This window comes from Prionailurus bengalensis, chromosome C1, assembly GCF_016509475.1.
Source record: "Prionailurus bengalensis isolate Pbe53 chromosome C1, Fcat_Pben_1.1_paternal_pri, whole genome shotgun sequence".
Taxonomy (NCBI): domain Eukaryota; kingdom Metazoa; phylum Chordata; class Mammalia; order Carnivora; family Felidae; genus Prionailurus; species Prionailurus bengalensis.
This window is the reverse complement of record NC_057345.1, coordinates 17,690,994-17,706,492: the sequence shown is the minus strand read 5'-3', so window position 1 is coordinate 17,706,492 and position 15,499 is coordinate 17,690,994. Positions and strand designations below refer to the sequence as shown.

Genomic DNA, 15,499 nt, shown 5'->3' with positions numbered 1-15,499 from the left:
GGCACTTGCTGTGAACTTTGGGTAAGTGACTTGCCCTCTCTGCATCCATTTGCTCAAGACATGCTACCTGCCTCAGATACGATCGTGAGCCCTCCCCACTGTGCAAACTGTCAAATATGATATGGATGTGGGCACCATTGGTTCATTCTCTGAAAGGGAAGTTGCAGGAACATAAGGTAGTTGAAAAAAAGGAAGAAAAGATCTGAAAAGACTCAACCATCCTGTCCCGTGGGAAGATTTCAGATCAGTCAGTTAATTACCAAGAATTAAGGAACAGAAACCAACAGGACGGGACCCTGCGTCTTCAGAGGAATGAACGCGTGCCCGGTGCCCCCAGCACGTTTCTTACATCCATCCCTGGACCCCGCTTTCCTCATCTGGAAAATGTGGAAAATGTACACCAGCCTTGCAGGGTTGTTTTGAGGTTTCAGTGAGATAATGTGTGGAGGGCGCTAGTACAATGCCAAGCCCTGGTCATCATGATCCTTCGATCTTCTCCTCAGATGGCAGCACTGGGGACAGGGAGGGAAAGTGACTTCTCCATAGCACCAACTGGTGCCAGAGCCAGGCTCAAACCCTGAGCATCCGCGGCTCAGCGTGAGACCCTTTTCTTTCCGCCACATCACACACCAACACGCTATAGTCCATTCAGGCCCCCACGCGACTGCTTGTTTTAAATCGTTACTTAATCTGCACGTCAAGAATGCAGGTAGTAGGGGCGCCTGGGTGGCGCAGTCGGTTAAGCGTCCGACTTCAGCTCAGGTCACGATCTCGCGGTCCGGGAGTTCGAGCCCCGCGTCGGGCTCTGGGCTGATGGCTCGGAGCCTGGAGCCTGTTTCCGATTCTGTGTCTCCCTCTCTCTCTGCCCCTCCCCCGTTCATGCTCTGTCTCTCTCTGTCCCAAAAATAAATAAACGTTGGAAAAAAAAAATTAAAAAAAAAAAAAAAAAAAGAATGCAGGTAGTAATAGTTTCCCCAGTCACAGATGAAGAAACTGAGGCTCGGAGAGTTTGAGTAACTCGCCCTCAGGTCACACAGCCCACCAATGGCAGAGCTGGGATTTGAAGCCGGCAATGTTTCATTCCAAAGCTTTGGCCCTTTAACCTTTGCTACGGTGGAGAGAGGCCTCAGACACCGTTTAGCTTAATTCCTCCCAGGAGGGAGGCTGGAGACGATACAGAAAGACGAGGAAGGAAGGTCCAGGGAGAACAAGTGTCCAGACAGCAGGTAGTGATCCCACAGGCCCCTGGTGGGAGCGATGAGCAGCGAGTGGACAGCAGACAGGACGGAAACTTCCAGCCCCACAGGGCAGACTCATGGGGAGTGAGATTTTTTTGCCAACCGTTAGATGTTTGAGAAAGGCCTTCATGGTGATCCTTTGCGCCAATTCTATAAATTAAAAATCCTTCCCTTAAAGAACTGGAGGAGGTCTATCTTATTATGAATTAGGGCAGTGGAAATAAAAGCAAAGCATTAGAAACCACTAAAAGAGAGAAGAAATGAATCAGGAACCAACCTTGAACGAACCAGGACTGCAGGCTTGCATCGTGTTTAGCTCTGAACCTCCTGGCAGCGGAGGGAAAAGAAAATACAAAGTCTCTCTGAAGAAGCCTGCTTTTTTCCCAATAGGACATTTGTTCGTTCGTTCATTCAACGTGTTGATTTTAAAATATTTAAGTGCCTACTTTATGCCAGGCCTTGTGCTCAAGTGCTGGAAATCCCAGGAAAAGTGTATGAAAGAAATCAGTTTGAGGCGCCTGGGTGGCTCAGTCAGTCAAGCGTCGGACTCCTGATTTCAGCTCAGGCCATGATCCCAGGGTTGGGGGACCCAGTCCGGCTTCAGGCTCTGCTCTGAGTATGCAGCCTGCTTGGGCTTCTTTCTATCTCTTCCTCTGTCCCTCTCCCCTCTTGCTCGTTCTCTCTCTCCCTCTCAAATAAAAAAAAAAATTAATTAAAAAAAATAGAAGAAATCGGTCTGCTCAGCCCTTTGTATCCCTTCCCTAGGACAATTTCCATATTTTGCCTCACATCCATAAGCTTCTCCTAGGGCTTATATCACTGGAGAGATTTCTTTTTAGTTTTTTTTAATGTTTATTTATTTTTGAGAGAGAGAGAGAGAGACAGAGCACAAGCAGGGGAGGGGAAGAGAGAGAGCAAGACACAGAATCCAAAGCAGGCTCCAGGCTCTGAGCTGTCAACACAGAGCCCGATGCAGGGCTCAAACTCACAGATCGTGAGATCATGACCTGAGCCAAAGTCAGACGCTTAACCCACTGAGCCACCCAGGCGTCCACATCACTGGAGAGATTTTTAAGTTCCTTCACTCACAATCTGTCCCACCTCCTCTGGGATGACTACCGTAGCGGTCTATTTACAAGGTCAAAAAGAGCCTGGACAGTTGGCAACCTTTTAGTTCACTTTCTGCCTTAGACCTGCTGTTTGTGGTTCCCATCTCTTTCTAGAAGGCTGGTTCCCTGGATAAAGGGCACTAGGGTGAGGCTCAGGATGAGGGGGAATCGGGGCCGATGGGCACTGTCTGTCATGGCTTGGGAACAGGGGGTGGTGGCTCGGGGCCACCTAATTGTCTTGCTTACCTGGGCTGAGTTCCACCTCCATGAGGGCTGCTGAGCCTAGCTCAGAACCCCTCATTACAAGAACTTCGTTTCATTGTAAAGGGAACTAAAATACAGAGATGTCTTCCCTCCCTGACCCCCAGATTCAACTCTCAAAACTAGAAGCTCACAATCCAGGAAGCAAGAGGAGACAAATATTACTGATACAAATAACAGAAGGTAGATGGGGATCCATACAGCAGGACTCAATGAGTTTCAACCACCTGGAAGGGTTACGGGAAACCAGAGAATGCTTCCTGGAGAAGGTGGCCTTGCTACAGGACCTGAAAAAAATAGATAAGATTTGGGTAAAGGACAATAGCCTACAGCCCCAAATCCCAGAGAACTTCCTTGCAACTTGTAGCCAAGGGCTATCAAGCACAGAAGGGAAGTGGGAGAAGAAATGTGGAAGGAAGGCCCCGTGACTCCCTTCCTACAGCTGGACATAGCGCCAAGAGCCCAGACTGCTGGGAAGCAGGCCAAGAAGGTCATGTGGGTCAAACAGGGTTTTAAAAATGTGATGGTTTGGCCTTCATGGTGATAAAGTGTCAGCTAAGAACGAGCAGAGATCTTTCTATTTGCCTCAGCTCTCAGAGGAAGGTCAGACAAGCCTTGAGCACAGAATCCTGTAAGAATTCTAACTCAACTGAGTTCTTTCCTGCCTTTTATTGGACACGTACTGTCAGCCAGGCACAGCACCACGAATTTAGGAAACGTCGGTTACTTAATCGGTACAGCAATGCCATGTGGGTGGTATTTCTCACCGGGTCACAGCTGGATGAGACACAGGGGAGGTAACTTGCCCAGTGTCACACAGCCCGCGAAATGGAGAGCTGGGTTCGAATCCAAGGAGGTCTGGGATTCAACATGGTGAATTTCCAGGAGGAGACCTAAGAAATCACCCACTCTACCCACCTGCTTTAAAGATGCAAAAAGAAAGACCCAGAAAGGAGAAGGGAGCTGCCCAATGACGATCAGTAGCAGAACAGGGACTAGAACCCAGGCCTCCGCACTCCCAGTCAGAGAGACTTGCAATTGTCTCTTGACCGCTCTTGACCTCCAATCTCAGCTTTTCACTTGCAGGTGTAGCAGCGACATTCAAAGGGTTACGATCCTCGTCCCTGGTGCCCTCAGGCTTTAACGTGGGGGCAGCTGTGACCGTGGAGCTCATTCTTTCACTTCACACTTTCAGTTCAGGTAGGAAACCCCCCCAGAGGCACCCACCCGCCACCACCGCCCCCCCACATCCCCCTGCCTGAAGGTTCCCCTCCCAGACACTCAGCATGGGGGCTCTGGGACTGCAGGCCCTGCCAACCCACCACAGCACGGACATGCGTCTGAGAAGAGTATCAGGCAGTTTGAGGACTTTGACATGTTTCTTAGGTGGGGATAGCACTTGCCTGGTTCTTTTTTGTTTTGTTTTGTTTTGTTTTGTTTTGTTTTGTTTTGTTTTGTTTAGAGAGAGAGACAGGGAGGTGGGGAGAGGGGCAGAGGGAGAGAGGGAGAGGGAGAATCTCAAGCAGGCTCCACGCTCAGCACAGAGCCCCATGCAGGGCTCGATCCCATGACCCTGGAATCCTGACCGGAGCCAAAATCGAGAGTCAGAGGCTCAACCAACTGAGCCACCCAGGTGTCCCTGGTTGGTTCTCTTTTTTAAAAAAAATTTTTTTTTAACGTTTATTCATTTTTAAGAGACAGAGAGAGACAGAGTATGAGCGGGGAAGGGGCAGAGAGAGAGGGAGACACAGAATCCGAAGCAGGCTCCAGGCTCCGAGCTGTCGGCACAGAGCCCGACGCGGGGCTCGAACTCACGAACCGTGAGATCATGCCCTGAGCCAAAGCAGGCCACTTAACCGACTGAGCCACCCAGGAGCCCCAAGGTTGGTTCCCTTTTCATCCTGCATTGTACAGAGTCGGCCACAAAATGGTTTTGTATGACTTGGTGCTTCTTACTATTGGGAACTTCATTGACACAGTGATATATATATATATATATATATATATATATATGGGGGCGCCTGGGTAGCTCAGTCGGTTGAGCATCCGACTTCAGCTCAGGTCATGATCTCACAGTTTGTGGGTTCGAGCCCCGCGTCGGGCTCTCTGCCGACAGCTCGGAGCCTGGAGCCTGCTCCGGATTCTGTGTCTCCCTCTCTCTCTGCCCCTCCCCTGCTCCTGCTGTCTCTCTCTGTCTCTCAAAAATAAATAAATGCAAAAAAATAAATTTTTTTTTAAATATGAACACTTTCCCCTAAAAAATGTACAGACATAAAGTCTTACACACACTTTGAAAAGATGGCTACCCCCATCACAGCTCACTGGCTTCAACAGCCATGGTGGAGGTCATCAACCAATTGGTTTTTCCAAGGAGAATGGGACAGGTATTGTCACTGCCGTTTCATAAATGAGAAAAGGGGATGGGGGCGCCTGGGAGACTCAGTCGGTGGAGCGGCCGACTCTTGATGACGGCTCAGGTCATGGTCTCACGGGCTCGTGGGCTCGAGCTCTGCACTGACATCGCAGAGCCTGCTTGGGATTCTCTCTCTTCCTCTCTCTCTCTGCCCCTTCCCCTGCCCTCTGTCTCGCTCGCTCTCTCTCAAAATAAGTAAGTAAACATTCAAGAAAATAAGTAACTGAGAAAAGGGGCTCAGAAAGTCGAAGGGACTTGCCCGGAGTCACATGATGAGACAAGGCAGAGGTGGAACGTTTCCACCTCTGTCGCGCAGCGCATGCTGGGTCTCTCCCCGTGCCGGGCATTCAGACCAGTCCTCGCCCTGGAAGCAGGCCCGTCCGGGAGCCAGATGCTCTGACTCCAGAAGGTATTTCTATCCGCCCACAGGGAAACCAGACAGGGAGCTGGGCTTCCTGTTGCTTTGTGCATCCTGTTGCCGTCGGATGTTGTCTTGTCAGGCCCTCCCTCCAAGGGCCTGCGTTTCCTGACCTTGCCGAATTTGGACACCACCACAGGTCAGTGGCCACGCCAGACCTGGGGGCAGCACAGAATGCCGGCAGCCACCTCTCTGGCATCCCTCTTCTAGGCTGGACGCTGCGTGGGGTAAGCCATGCTCTGGTGGGAAGGGGACCGTTTTCCCAGGGAAATTCAGGGAGAGGGGAGTTTGGCTGGGGCCGCAGGGTGCAGGGAGGAAGCTTCCAGAAGTGACAGGGTGGGGACGTGGGAACCGAGAAAGGTTTGCACTGTCTGTCACTCATTCATGACCAGGGCTGAGAACTCGGCCGGCACCATTTCCTGTCTCAGCTCAGATGTGACTTTGGCGACATTCAGCAAACCGTACGTCTCAGGGAAACACTTCTGTCGGTAGGGTCACCTCTGTGCCTACAGAACAAGAGTCTTGTCTTGTGATTGGGGGGGATGTGAGGTCTAGTTTCCGACGTTCCTCGGGTTGCCTTGAAGAGAGGCTACCAGTGACGTGAGCTCAGATTTTACCTGACTTACGAATAGGGGTTCCATCAATTGTAAAAATTATTCTGCCGTCTTAAAATTTTCGAAGCCCTGGCGGCGCCTGGGTGGCTCAGTCAGATGAGCGTCTGACTTCGGCTCAGGTCATGATCTCAGAGTTCACGAGTTCAAGTCCCGTGTCCGGCTCTGTGCTGACAGCTCAGAGCCCGAAACTGTTTCAGATTCTGTGTCTCCCTCTCTCTCTGCTTTCTTCATCTCGCGCTCTGTCTCTCTCTCAAAAATAAATACAAATTAAAAAAAAATTTTTTAACCTGGATTATGATAAGGGTTAGCGTTTATCACGCTCTCGTGATGTGCCAAGCATGTTATTATTTTTTTTTAAGTTTATTTATTTATTTTGGAGAGAGAGAGACGTGGGAAGGGCGGAGAGAGAGAGGGAGAGAGAGAGAATCCCAAGCAGGCTCTGCACCATCGGCACAGAGCCCGATGCAGGGCTCGAACTCATGAACTGTGAGATCATGACTTGAGCGGAAACCAAGAGTCCGACGCTCAACTAACTGACTGAGCCACCCAGGCGCCCCCTGGCATGTTATTCTTAAGAACCTCATGGAGTAGGTGAGTTATCCCCATTGGAAGATGCTCATCATCATCAGCAGCAGCAGCAGCACTTTCAGATAGTATATTAATGTACTTAAAGCCTCACAAAACCCATTTTACAGATGAGAAATGGGAAGACTGAGGCATTCGGTATCTTCAACAAGGCCACCCTGCTGGAATTTTAACCTACAGGATGTGCTCCCCTCCCCCTCACATTCTTACTTGGGGTCCACTGCACTTGAGGCAAATGGGGTTCATTCATTAGGGAGTTTTTGAGCACCTACTGTGTAGATGGCAGGCGTTGTGCAAGGCACTAAAAGACCCAGAAATAACGAAAGCCCAGTCCCTGACCTTGCCAAGCTGTGGGACCTCCGCCAAGTGGTTTAACATCTCTGAGCCCACGTTATCTATGCAAGAACAATAGCCATAATCTTTATATTGTCAAGTTGTATGAAGTAGACGGTGGCAAATTACTTTGTAGAATTTCAGTCCCGTACAAATGTTGGTTAGTGAGGTTATTCCTCCGGTGGGAGAAAAGCCTAGTGCAGAACTGGTTACAACATAAGCAGAGTAAGACTGGGAGCTTCCAGGGTAACGGGGGATCGAGGAAGCCTTCACTGGGCGAAAGATGAGTCCAGAAGGAAGGAAAAGAAGGAAGGTGAGCCAGAAAAAGGAACCCTGGGGCGAAGGTATGGGCAGAGGTGCAAGAAAGCAGAGCTATCTGGGAACCAGTGGGGCATCTGGTGGAGCAGCTGAGCCCGATAGGACTGCCAGCCGTGGCTTCTGGGCGCTGTGCCCTGCCCTGCCTGGCCGTCCACACGCAGCACAGCATGCTGGCGTGGGCCAGCGCCATCCCGCGAAGGCTTCATGTGAGCCACATGTCATTTAAAAAATAAGTAAGGGGGCTCCTGGATGGCTCAGTGGGTGGAGCATCCAACTTTGGCTCATGATCTCACAGCTCGTGAGTTCGAGCCCTGCCTCGGGCTCTGTGCTGACAGCTCGGAGCCTGGAACCTGCTTCAGATTCTGTGTTTCCCCCTCTCTCTGCCCCTCCCCTGCTTGCTCTCTCCCTCTCTCTCTCTGTCTCTCTCAAAAACAAACATTAACATTTTTTTTAAATAAATAAATAAATAGAAACAGGAGAGTTAAGTAAACAACCTTGTTGCTGTCTCCTCGGTCACACGTGTCGGTGTCCCTCAGGAGCATATTCCCGGGAGAGAAACTGGTGCATTCAAGGGCAGGGGCACATCAACTTTGCCAGATTTTGCCAAACTGCTCTCCACAGTGGTTGTGTCAACTTACACCCCCGTCGCAGTGCTGAAAATTCTTGTTGGTCTGCGCCTTCTCCAACGCTCAGTATCATCAGGTTTAATGTTTTTTTAAGTTTATTTATTTATTTTGAGAGAGAGCGATAGACAGAGAGAGCATGCAAGTGGGGGAAGGGCAGAGAGAGAAAGAGAGAGAGAGAGAGAATCCCAAGCTGGCTCCGCACTGTCAGTGCAGAGCAAGTTTCAGGACTCGATCTCACGAACTGGGGTCGTGACCTGAGCCACCCAGGCGCCCCTCTCAGGTTTAAGTTTTTACCAACCTGATTGGAGCGAAACTGACATTTCTGTGGACGTTATCGAGGTTAAACATCTTTTCAAAGGATCATTGACCAAAAACAATAGCAACAACGTCAACAACAAAGGATCATTGACCATTTCTCTTTCACACCATTATTTTTCTCTCCTTTTTTCTTCAGAAATCTTTCCTGAAGGGGCACCTGGGTGGCTCAGGCAAGGTTAAGTGTCTGACTTCGCCTCAGGTCACGATCTCACAGTTCGTGAGTTTGCGCCCCATATAGGGCTCTGTGCTGTCAGCACGGAGCTCACTTGGGATCTTCCTCCCCCTTCTTTCTCTGCCCCTTCCCCACTTGTGCTCTCTCTCTCTCAAAAATAAAAAAATAAAATAAACATTAAAAAAAAAATCTTTCCTGAGGGTTGCCTATTTTATCACCTTTTCAAAAAACTAGCCTCAGTCTTTTCCAGTCTCCATTAGTTTCCTATGTAATTAATTTCTGCTCTTCTGATTTCTGTCTTCTGCCTTCTTTGTATTTATGCTGTTGTCCCTTTTCTAATTTTGTGATGGTTAGCACATTTTTTTCCCTTTTCCGCTATGAGCATGTGGGGCTATAGATTTCCTTTTCGGTGCTGCTCAGATGCATCCGACGAATTTTAATGTTACAATTCTAAGTATTTTCGGACTCCCTTTATGATTTCTTGACCCAAGAATTATTCAGAAGTGGGTTTTTTTTTAACATTTATTTATTTTTGAGACAGAGAGAGACAGAGCATGAACGGGGGAGGGTCAGAGAGAGAGGGAGACACAGAATCTGAAACAGGCCCCAGGTTCTGAGCTGTCAGCACAGAGCCCGACGCGGGGCTTGAACTCACTAACCGCAAGATCATGACCTGAGCCAAAGTTGGACGCTTAACCGACTGAGCCACCCAGGCGCCCCTTCAGAAGTGTTTTTAAAGCTTCGTACTATGAAGTTTGTTGGTTATATTTTTTTAAGTTCTTAATAAATTGCACTATGGTCAGAGAACATGGTTTGTATGTTACAGATTATTTTAAATTTGTTAAAATTTACTTTTCACCTAAGACTTATCCAGTTTTGGTAAATTGCTTGAGAACAGTGTGTATTCTCTAATTCTTGGGTGCTGAGTTTCATATATGACTATTTTTTAAATTTTATTTTTAAGTAATCTCTACACCCAAAGTGGGGCTTGAACTCACAACCCTGAGATCAAGAGTCGCATGTACTACCAACTGAGACAGCCGGGTGCCCATCCATATTAACTATTGGATCAAGGTTGTTCATTGAATGTTCAAATATTATACATTCTATTAATTACTATGTTGTCAACTTAATCTATCAATTTCTGAGAAAGGAATGCTAAAGTCAGTCATTATTCAATTTCACTTCACTTCAAGTCCACAATATTTATTCAGTTCCTATTATGTACCAGATACTATTCTAAGACCTTATATGAGTGAACAAAATAGCTCCTTGACCTCATGGAGCTTAAATTCTAGTGGAACAACAGACAATAAAAAATAAAACATAATACATAGATAAGTTATGTAGGGTAAAGTGTATGTTAGAAAGTGATAAGTGATATGGGAAAAAATAAAACATAGAGCAGAGGGAGGGGGACCAGAAGAGCAGGAGGTTGGTGTGAGTTACAGTATTAAATAGAGTGGTAAGAAAGATGTCGCTGAAAAGGTAAAACTCGAGCCAAGACTTGAAGAAGGTGAGCGACTAAGTCAAGCATATATCTAGGGAAAGTGTGCTCAGATAGAGGGAACGGCCAGTGCAAACGTCCTGTGGCAGGAGGTTAGACACCTCAGGCATCCAGTGTGGCTAAAGCTGGTTGACCAAGGAAAGCATGATATTAGAGATAATAGGGCCAGAACACATAAAGCCCTTTAGGCCATTGTAAGTACCTTGGCTCTTACACCAAATGGAATGGGTCCTTATACAAAGTTTCAGACAATGAGTAGCACCCTCTGACATATTTTAAAAGGATCACTCCAGAAGCCCAGTTAGTAAACTATCAAAGTCAACCAGGTAGGAGATGATGCTTGATTTTTAAAATCCTGAAGTAGATCAATGCCTTTACTCACTTCCTAAATAAAGCTTCCACTCTTTCTCTTTCTTGGCTTGTGTTACTGTCATTCACAATTTTGCTTCCATTTTTTTCTTTATGCCCTCCAAACTGATCATCAGCATTCTTATTAGTGTCGTACACAAACTGTTGTTTTTATTTACATATACATTTAGCGATTTCTTTGTTCACAGTTCCTTCTTGCCTTCCTATTCTTTCCTCTATGAAAAATTTCTTTCTGGTGATGGCACATCGTTTAAATGTTCTTTCGGTAAAGGTCTGTTACTAGATACGTCTACTTCTATTTATTTATTTTGAGTTGTACTTTAGTTACCTCCCTCCCACCTCTTTCTTCTGGCATCTACTGTTGCTTTTGGAAAATCAGCTTTTAAACTTAATTATGATTCATTTGCAGGTAGTGTGTCCTTTCCCTCTGATTGCTTTTAATTTTTTCTCTGTCTTTGGTGTTCGGAAGTTTAATTATGGTATATGTGAACGTTCAATTAGTTTGTTTTTAAAATTATGCTGGGGGGGGGGTGCAGGGGAACCTGGGTGGCTCAGTCAGTTAAGCATCCAATTTCGGCTCAGGTGATGACCTCATGGTTTGTGAGTTTGAGCCTAGGGCTCAGTGCTGACAGTGCAGAGCCTGCCTGGGGTTCTCTCTCTCCCTCTCTCTGCCCCTCTCCCACCTGCATGCACGCGCAAAGTCTCTCTCTCTCTCAACATAAATAAATAAACGTTAAAAAAAATACTTATAGCCTGGGTGGCGCAGTCGGTTAAGCATCCGACTTCAGCCAGGTCACGATCTCGCGGTCCGTGAGTTCGAGCCCCGCGTCGGGCTCTGGGCTGATGGCTCAGAGCCTGGAGCCTGTTTCCGATTCTGTGTCTCCCTCTCTCTCTGACCCTCCCCCATTCATGCTCTGTCTCTCTCTGTCCCAAAAATAAATAAACGTTGAAAAAAAATTTTTCAAAAAAAAAAAAATACTTATAAAATAAAATAAATAAAATAAAATTCTGCTCAGAGTTCACTGTGATTTCTGAATCTGAGGAGAATTCTGGACAATTCTCCACCATCCGCCTCCCTCTTTGGCCTCCCCAATGCCTACCCTCAATTCTATTTTTCCCTTCTGAAACTCCAATTAGATATATTATAGGACTTTTCATTCAATCCTTCATGCCTCTTAACCTCCCTTTTATCTGTCCCATCTCTTTGTCTCTTTGTGCTACGTTTCAAGAAATCTCTTCAGCTCTACCTTCGGGGTTCAGTGCTTTCCAACGAATCTGTTCTGGTGTTTTTTTTTTTTTTTTTAATGTTTTTTATTTATTTTTGAGACAGAGAGAGACAGAGCATGAACGGGGGAGGGTCAGAGAGAGAGGGAGACACAGAATCGGAAGCAGGCTCTAGGCTCTGAGCCATCAGCCCAGAGCCCGACGCGGGGCTCGAACTCACGGACCGCGAGATCGTGACCTGAGCCGAAGTCGGACGCTTAACCGACTGAGCCACCCAGGCGCCCCTGTTCTGTTTTTTTAACCTGCCTTTAAGAGTTTCTTTTTTCAAAGACTTTATTTTTCAGTTCCAGAAATTCTACTTGATTCGTTTTTAAATCTGCCTAGACAGTCTCCCATTATGTACTCATGTTTTTGAGCCCTTATTGTTTAATTATAGTAAACATATTCCCAAGAATGACACAAAGTCCTGGGAAGTCTCATTCCACTGTCTGACATTTCTGTTAACTCTTGTCCATAGATTCTTAAGTATTTTGTAATTTTGCATTGTGAGCTCAAATACCATGGGCTTCTCCATGTGGGAATCTTGGATTACCTGGCTAGAAAGTGCATCTCTCTAGAGAAATTTCCAGTCTGCTTTCTAATAATATCTAATGATGTCCCCTATAATATTTGGGAGCCCTGGTTCGGTTTTCCTCAATATTTAGAATACTTACACTAAAAAATGATTCATTATCTGACATTCAGGTTTATCTGGATTCCTATATTTTATCTGGCAACCCTACTGGCGTGAGGCCAAAGACTCATCTTTGTTGTTAAAACTTCAGCATCTTATTTACCGAAACCGACAAACAAAACAAAACCCAACAAAACGCCGATGGAAAAAATCCCCTCCCGCCTTACCACTCTGGATTCCATTTTTTTCTTGGTTTTGATTTCCTCTCAGTTTTTGACGCTTGGAGATTTCTTTTACTTTCAAAGGGAAGTCTCAGGATTGGTCTTTTTGAAAACAAAAGACCCAAAACCTTGCAGGCCCCTTCTGCTTCTTGAATTCCCACATACCTCTCCTAAAGCAAAGCGACCAGTACAGACCTAGTGACCCAGTGGGATGGAGCCAGGGCAAAATACAGGGGAACAAAACACAAATTTTTTTCAAAAGCTGAAAGGTCTAAATCGCTATGGCAACGCAAGACCCATCCACACAGGTAAAGGGTGTGGCTAGAGCCGGTGATTGTGTGAAGTCGTTATTGTGCTAATTGAAAAAAGACTCATTTCTTCCCCTCATTATACTACAGCAAAGGCTTCTTGGCAAGCCCGGCAGGAGCCAAGGGACCCACCTCATGGAGAGACGCTGGGTGATGGAGGCGGCCAATGGCTGCAAGGACGGCTTGGATTTCAACCCCATGAAAGAGTACATGGTCCTGAACGCTTCCCAGAGGATCGCTATCGCGGTGCTGTGCACCTCCCTGGCCCTGCTAAGCGCCCTGGAGAACCTGGCCGTGCTCTACCTGATCCTGTCCTCCCACCGGCTCCGCAGGAAGCCTTCGTATCTGTTCATTAGCAGCTTGGCTGTGGCTGACTTCCTGGCCAGCGTGATCTTTGCTTGCAACTTTGTCAATTTCCACGTCTTCCACGGCGTGGACTCTCAGGCTGTCTTCCTGCTGAAGATTGGCAGCGTGACCATTACCTTCACAGCCTCTGTAGGCAGCCTACTGCTGACCGCCATTGACCGCTACCTCTGTCTGTGCTACCCACCCACATACAAAGCCCTACTCACCCGTGGGAGGGCGCTGGCAACCCTGGGCATCATGTGGGTCCTCTCAGCATTTGTCTCCTACCTGCCCCTTATGGGATGGACCTGCTGTCCCAGTCCCTGCTCTGAGCTTTTCCCCCTGATTCCCAATAACTATCTGCTGGGCTGGCTCCTGTTCATTGCCTTCCTCTTCTTTGGCATCATCTACACTTACGGGCATGTCCTCTGGAAGGCCCATCAGCATGTAGCCAGCTTGGCTGAACACCAGGACAGGCAGGTGCCAGGAATGGCACGGATGAGGCTGGATGTGAGGTTGGCCAAGACCCTGGGGGTGGTGCTGGCTGTGCTTTTCATCTGCTGGTTCCCGGTGCTGGCCCTCATGGTCTACAGCCTGACCGCCACCCTAAGCGACCAGGTCAAGAAGGTCTTCGCCTTCTGCTCCTTGCTCTGCCTTGTCAACTCCATGGTCAACCCCATTATCTATGCCCTGAGGAGTGGGGAGATCCGCTCCTCTGCCCACCGCTGCCTGGCCCACTGGAGGAAGCATCTGAGGAGACGTGGGCTTGAAGGAAGCAAAGAAGTCCCGAGGTCCTCAGTTACTGAGACAGAGGCTGATGTGAAAATCACCCCGTGGCCAGATTCCAGAGGACTATACTGCTCTGATTGCTGATGAGGCCTCTCACAGTTCAACAAGCTGAGCCAATCATTTCACTCCCTGGAGGAGAGAGAGCGACCTTGACCCTATTGTCTTACTTGAGCCAGCCCCAGGGGCCTGGACACTTACCCCTTTTCACTGATGACTGATGGCACCCACCCTTGGCAGGTAGCCTGGCCACGCCTATTTGCACACAGACTGTTGGAGAGCTGGGCCCTGTGAGGAGTGGCAACGTGGGCAAGAGGCCTGGGCAGGCTCAGTGCTCGTCAGGTTAGGAGAACCTCCCCAACAAGATGGCTTAGTGCTTGCGTCCTCCAGAGACCACAGAGACCGCAGCCAGATGGAGCCTTCAGGCTCAGCAACAAGGGACTTGGAGGACATCTGGGAAGAAGAATGGATTCTTTTCCTGGGATCTCAAAAGTATCGGATGGGATGGCTGGCCAACCCTGTCCTTGCTTAATTGTCAGGGCCTCCTTGGCTCTAAGGCTATGAAAGACCCCACTTTCTGGTCATCCTTTCCTATTGAGGACGAAAAACTTTGATATGATGAGGCTCAAGGGGGTTGATCCACCTCTTTCATAGGTAATTGACAAGCCTCCAGCTCAGGGAATCTTGCTATTAGTGCAATGGCCCCACTTGACATCCTGAGAATCTCCACTCACAGCCACTGTGACCTAGGTCCCGGGGATACAGGGAGGGCTGGCACTGTGCAAGACACAGAATTTTCAGAGCATTTTATTGACCCTGTGAAGTCCTATTTGATGCTTTGGTTCCCCTGGAGGCAAGCAGTGCCCCAATCTAATACAGCTCCAAGAAAAAGAAAGACATTCGCTAGGATTTCATAAACTCCCAAATTGCTCTCCGCTGTCCCTCAATTCAGCCCCTTTGTCTCTTCCACACCCCTACGGCAAAAAATAAACAGGGCAAGTGAGAGGAGGGGGAAATTCCCTTCCTATGTGCCAGGCATGGGACTGACATCCCCCAGTCTGTTATCGCCAGCAAGAACACAGCCCCATGCTTCCGAAGATTCCAGGACACCCATATCTTACATATCAGGGAAGCTGCGTTCCTACCAAAGAAGCTTAAAACAGGCAAGAGAAATTGTTGTTGGTGGGGAAGATTACAGAGGCATTCTAATGCAGTTATGTGGGACCACAGACAGAGTAAAAGGCAAGATATTGTTCAAACATGTCTTCGTTTAATGTTTACAAGACAAGGTGTCCACTATTCATTCATTCATTCATTCATTCATGCACCCATCTCACAAACACTTGCCAGGCTTCATGCTAGGTCCCGTGTGCAGCCATAAATGAGACTCTGCCCCCACCTAAAAGGACTTACATTTTACATTCTGGTGGGAAAGACAGCCACTAACGAAGATAAGTACTGGTGGTACAATAAAGGAACTCATTAGTCACGGGAAAGGGACTAACTGAGACAACTTTAGGTTGGTCATAAATGTCAGCTGGTTTTTATTGAGGCTTTACTATGTGCCACACACCAGGATGAGTGCTTTCAAATGAGGTATTTCATGTAGTCCTCATAATAACCTGACCACGAGGGTCTTAAGATCCTTGTTTTACGGATAA

General features: G+C 47.7%; 1 protein-coding gene across 1 annotated transcript; it reads left to right on the top strand.

The window, feature by feature from the left end:
* Positions 1–5,279: 5,279 nt before the first annotated feature.
* On the top strand, positions 5,280–15,122 carry CNR2 (cannabinoid receptor 2). The gene is made up of 2 exons (XM_043578576.1): positions 5,280–5,666; positions 12,798–15,122. The coding sequence occupies exon 2, from the start codon at positions 12,843–12,845 to the stop codon at positions 13,923–13,925; it is 1,083 nt and encodes a 360-aa protein (XP_043434511.1). The 5' UTR covers positions 5,280–5,666; positions 12,798–12,842; the 3' UTR covers positions 13,926–15,122.
* Positions 15,123–15,499: the final 377 nt, after the last annotated feature.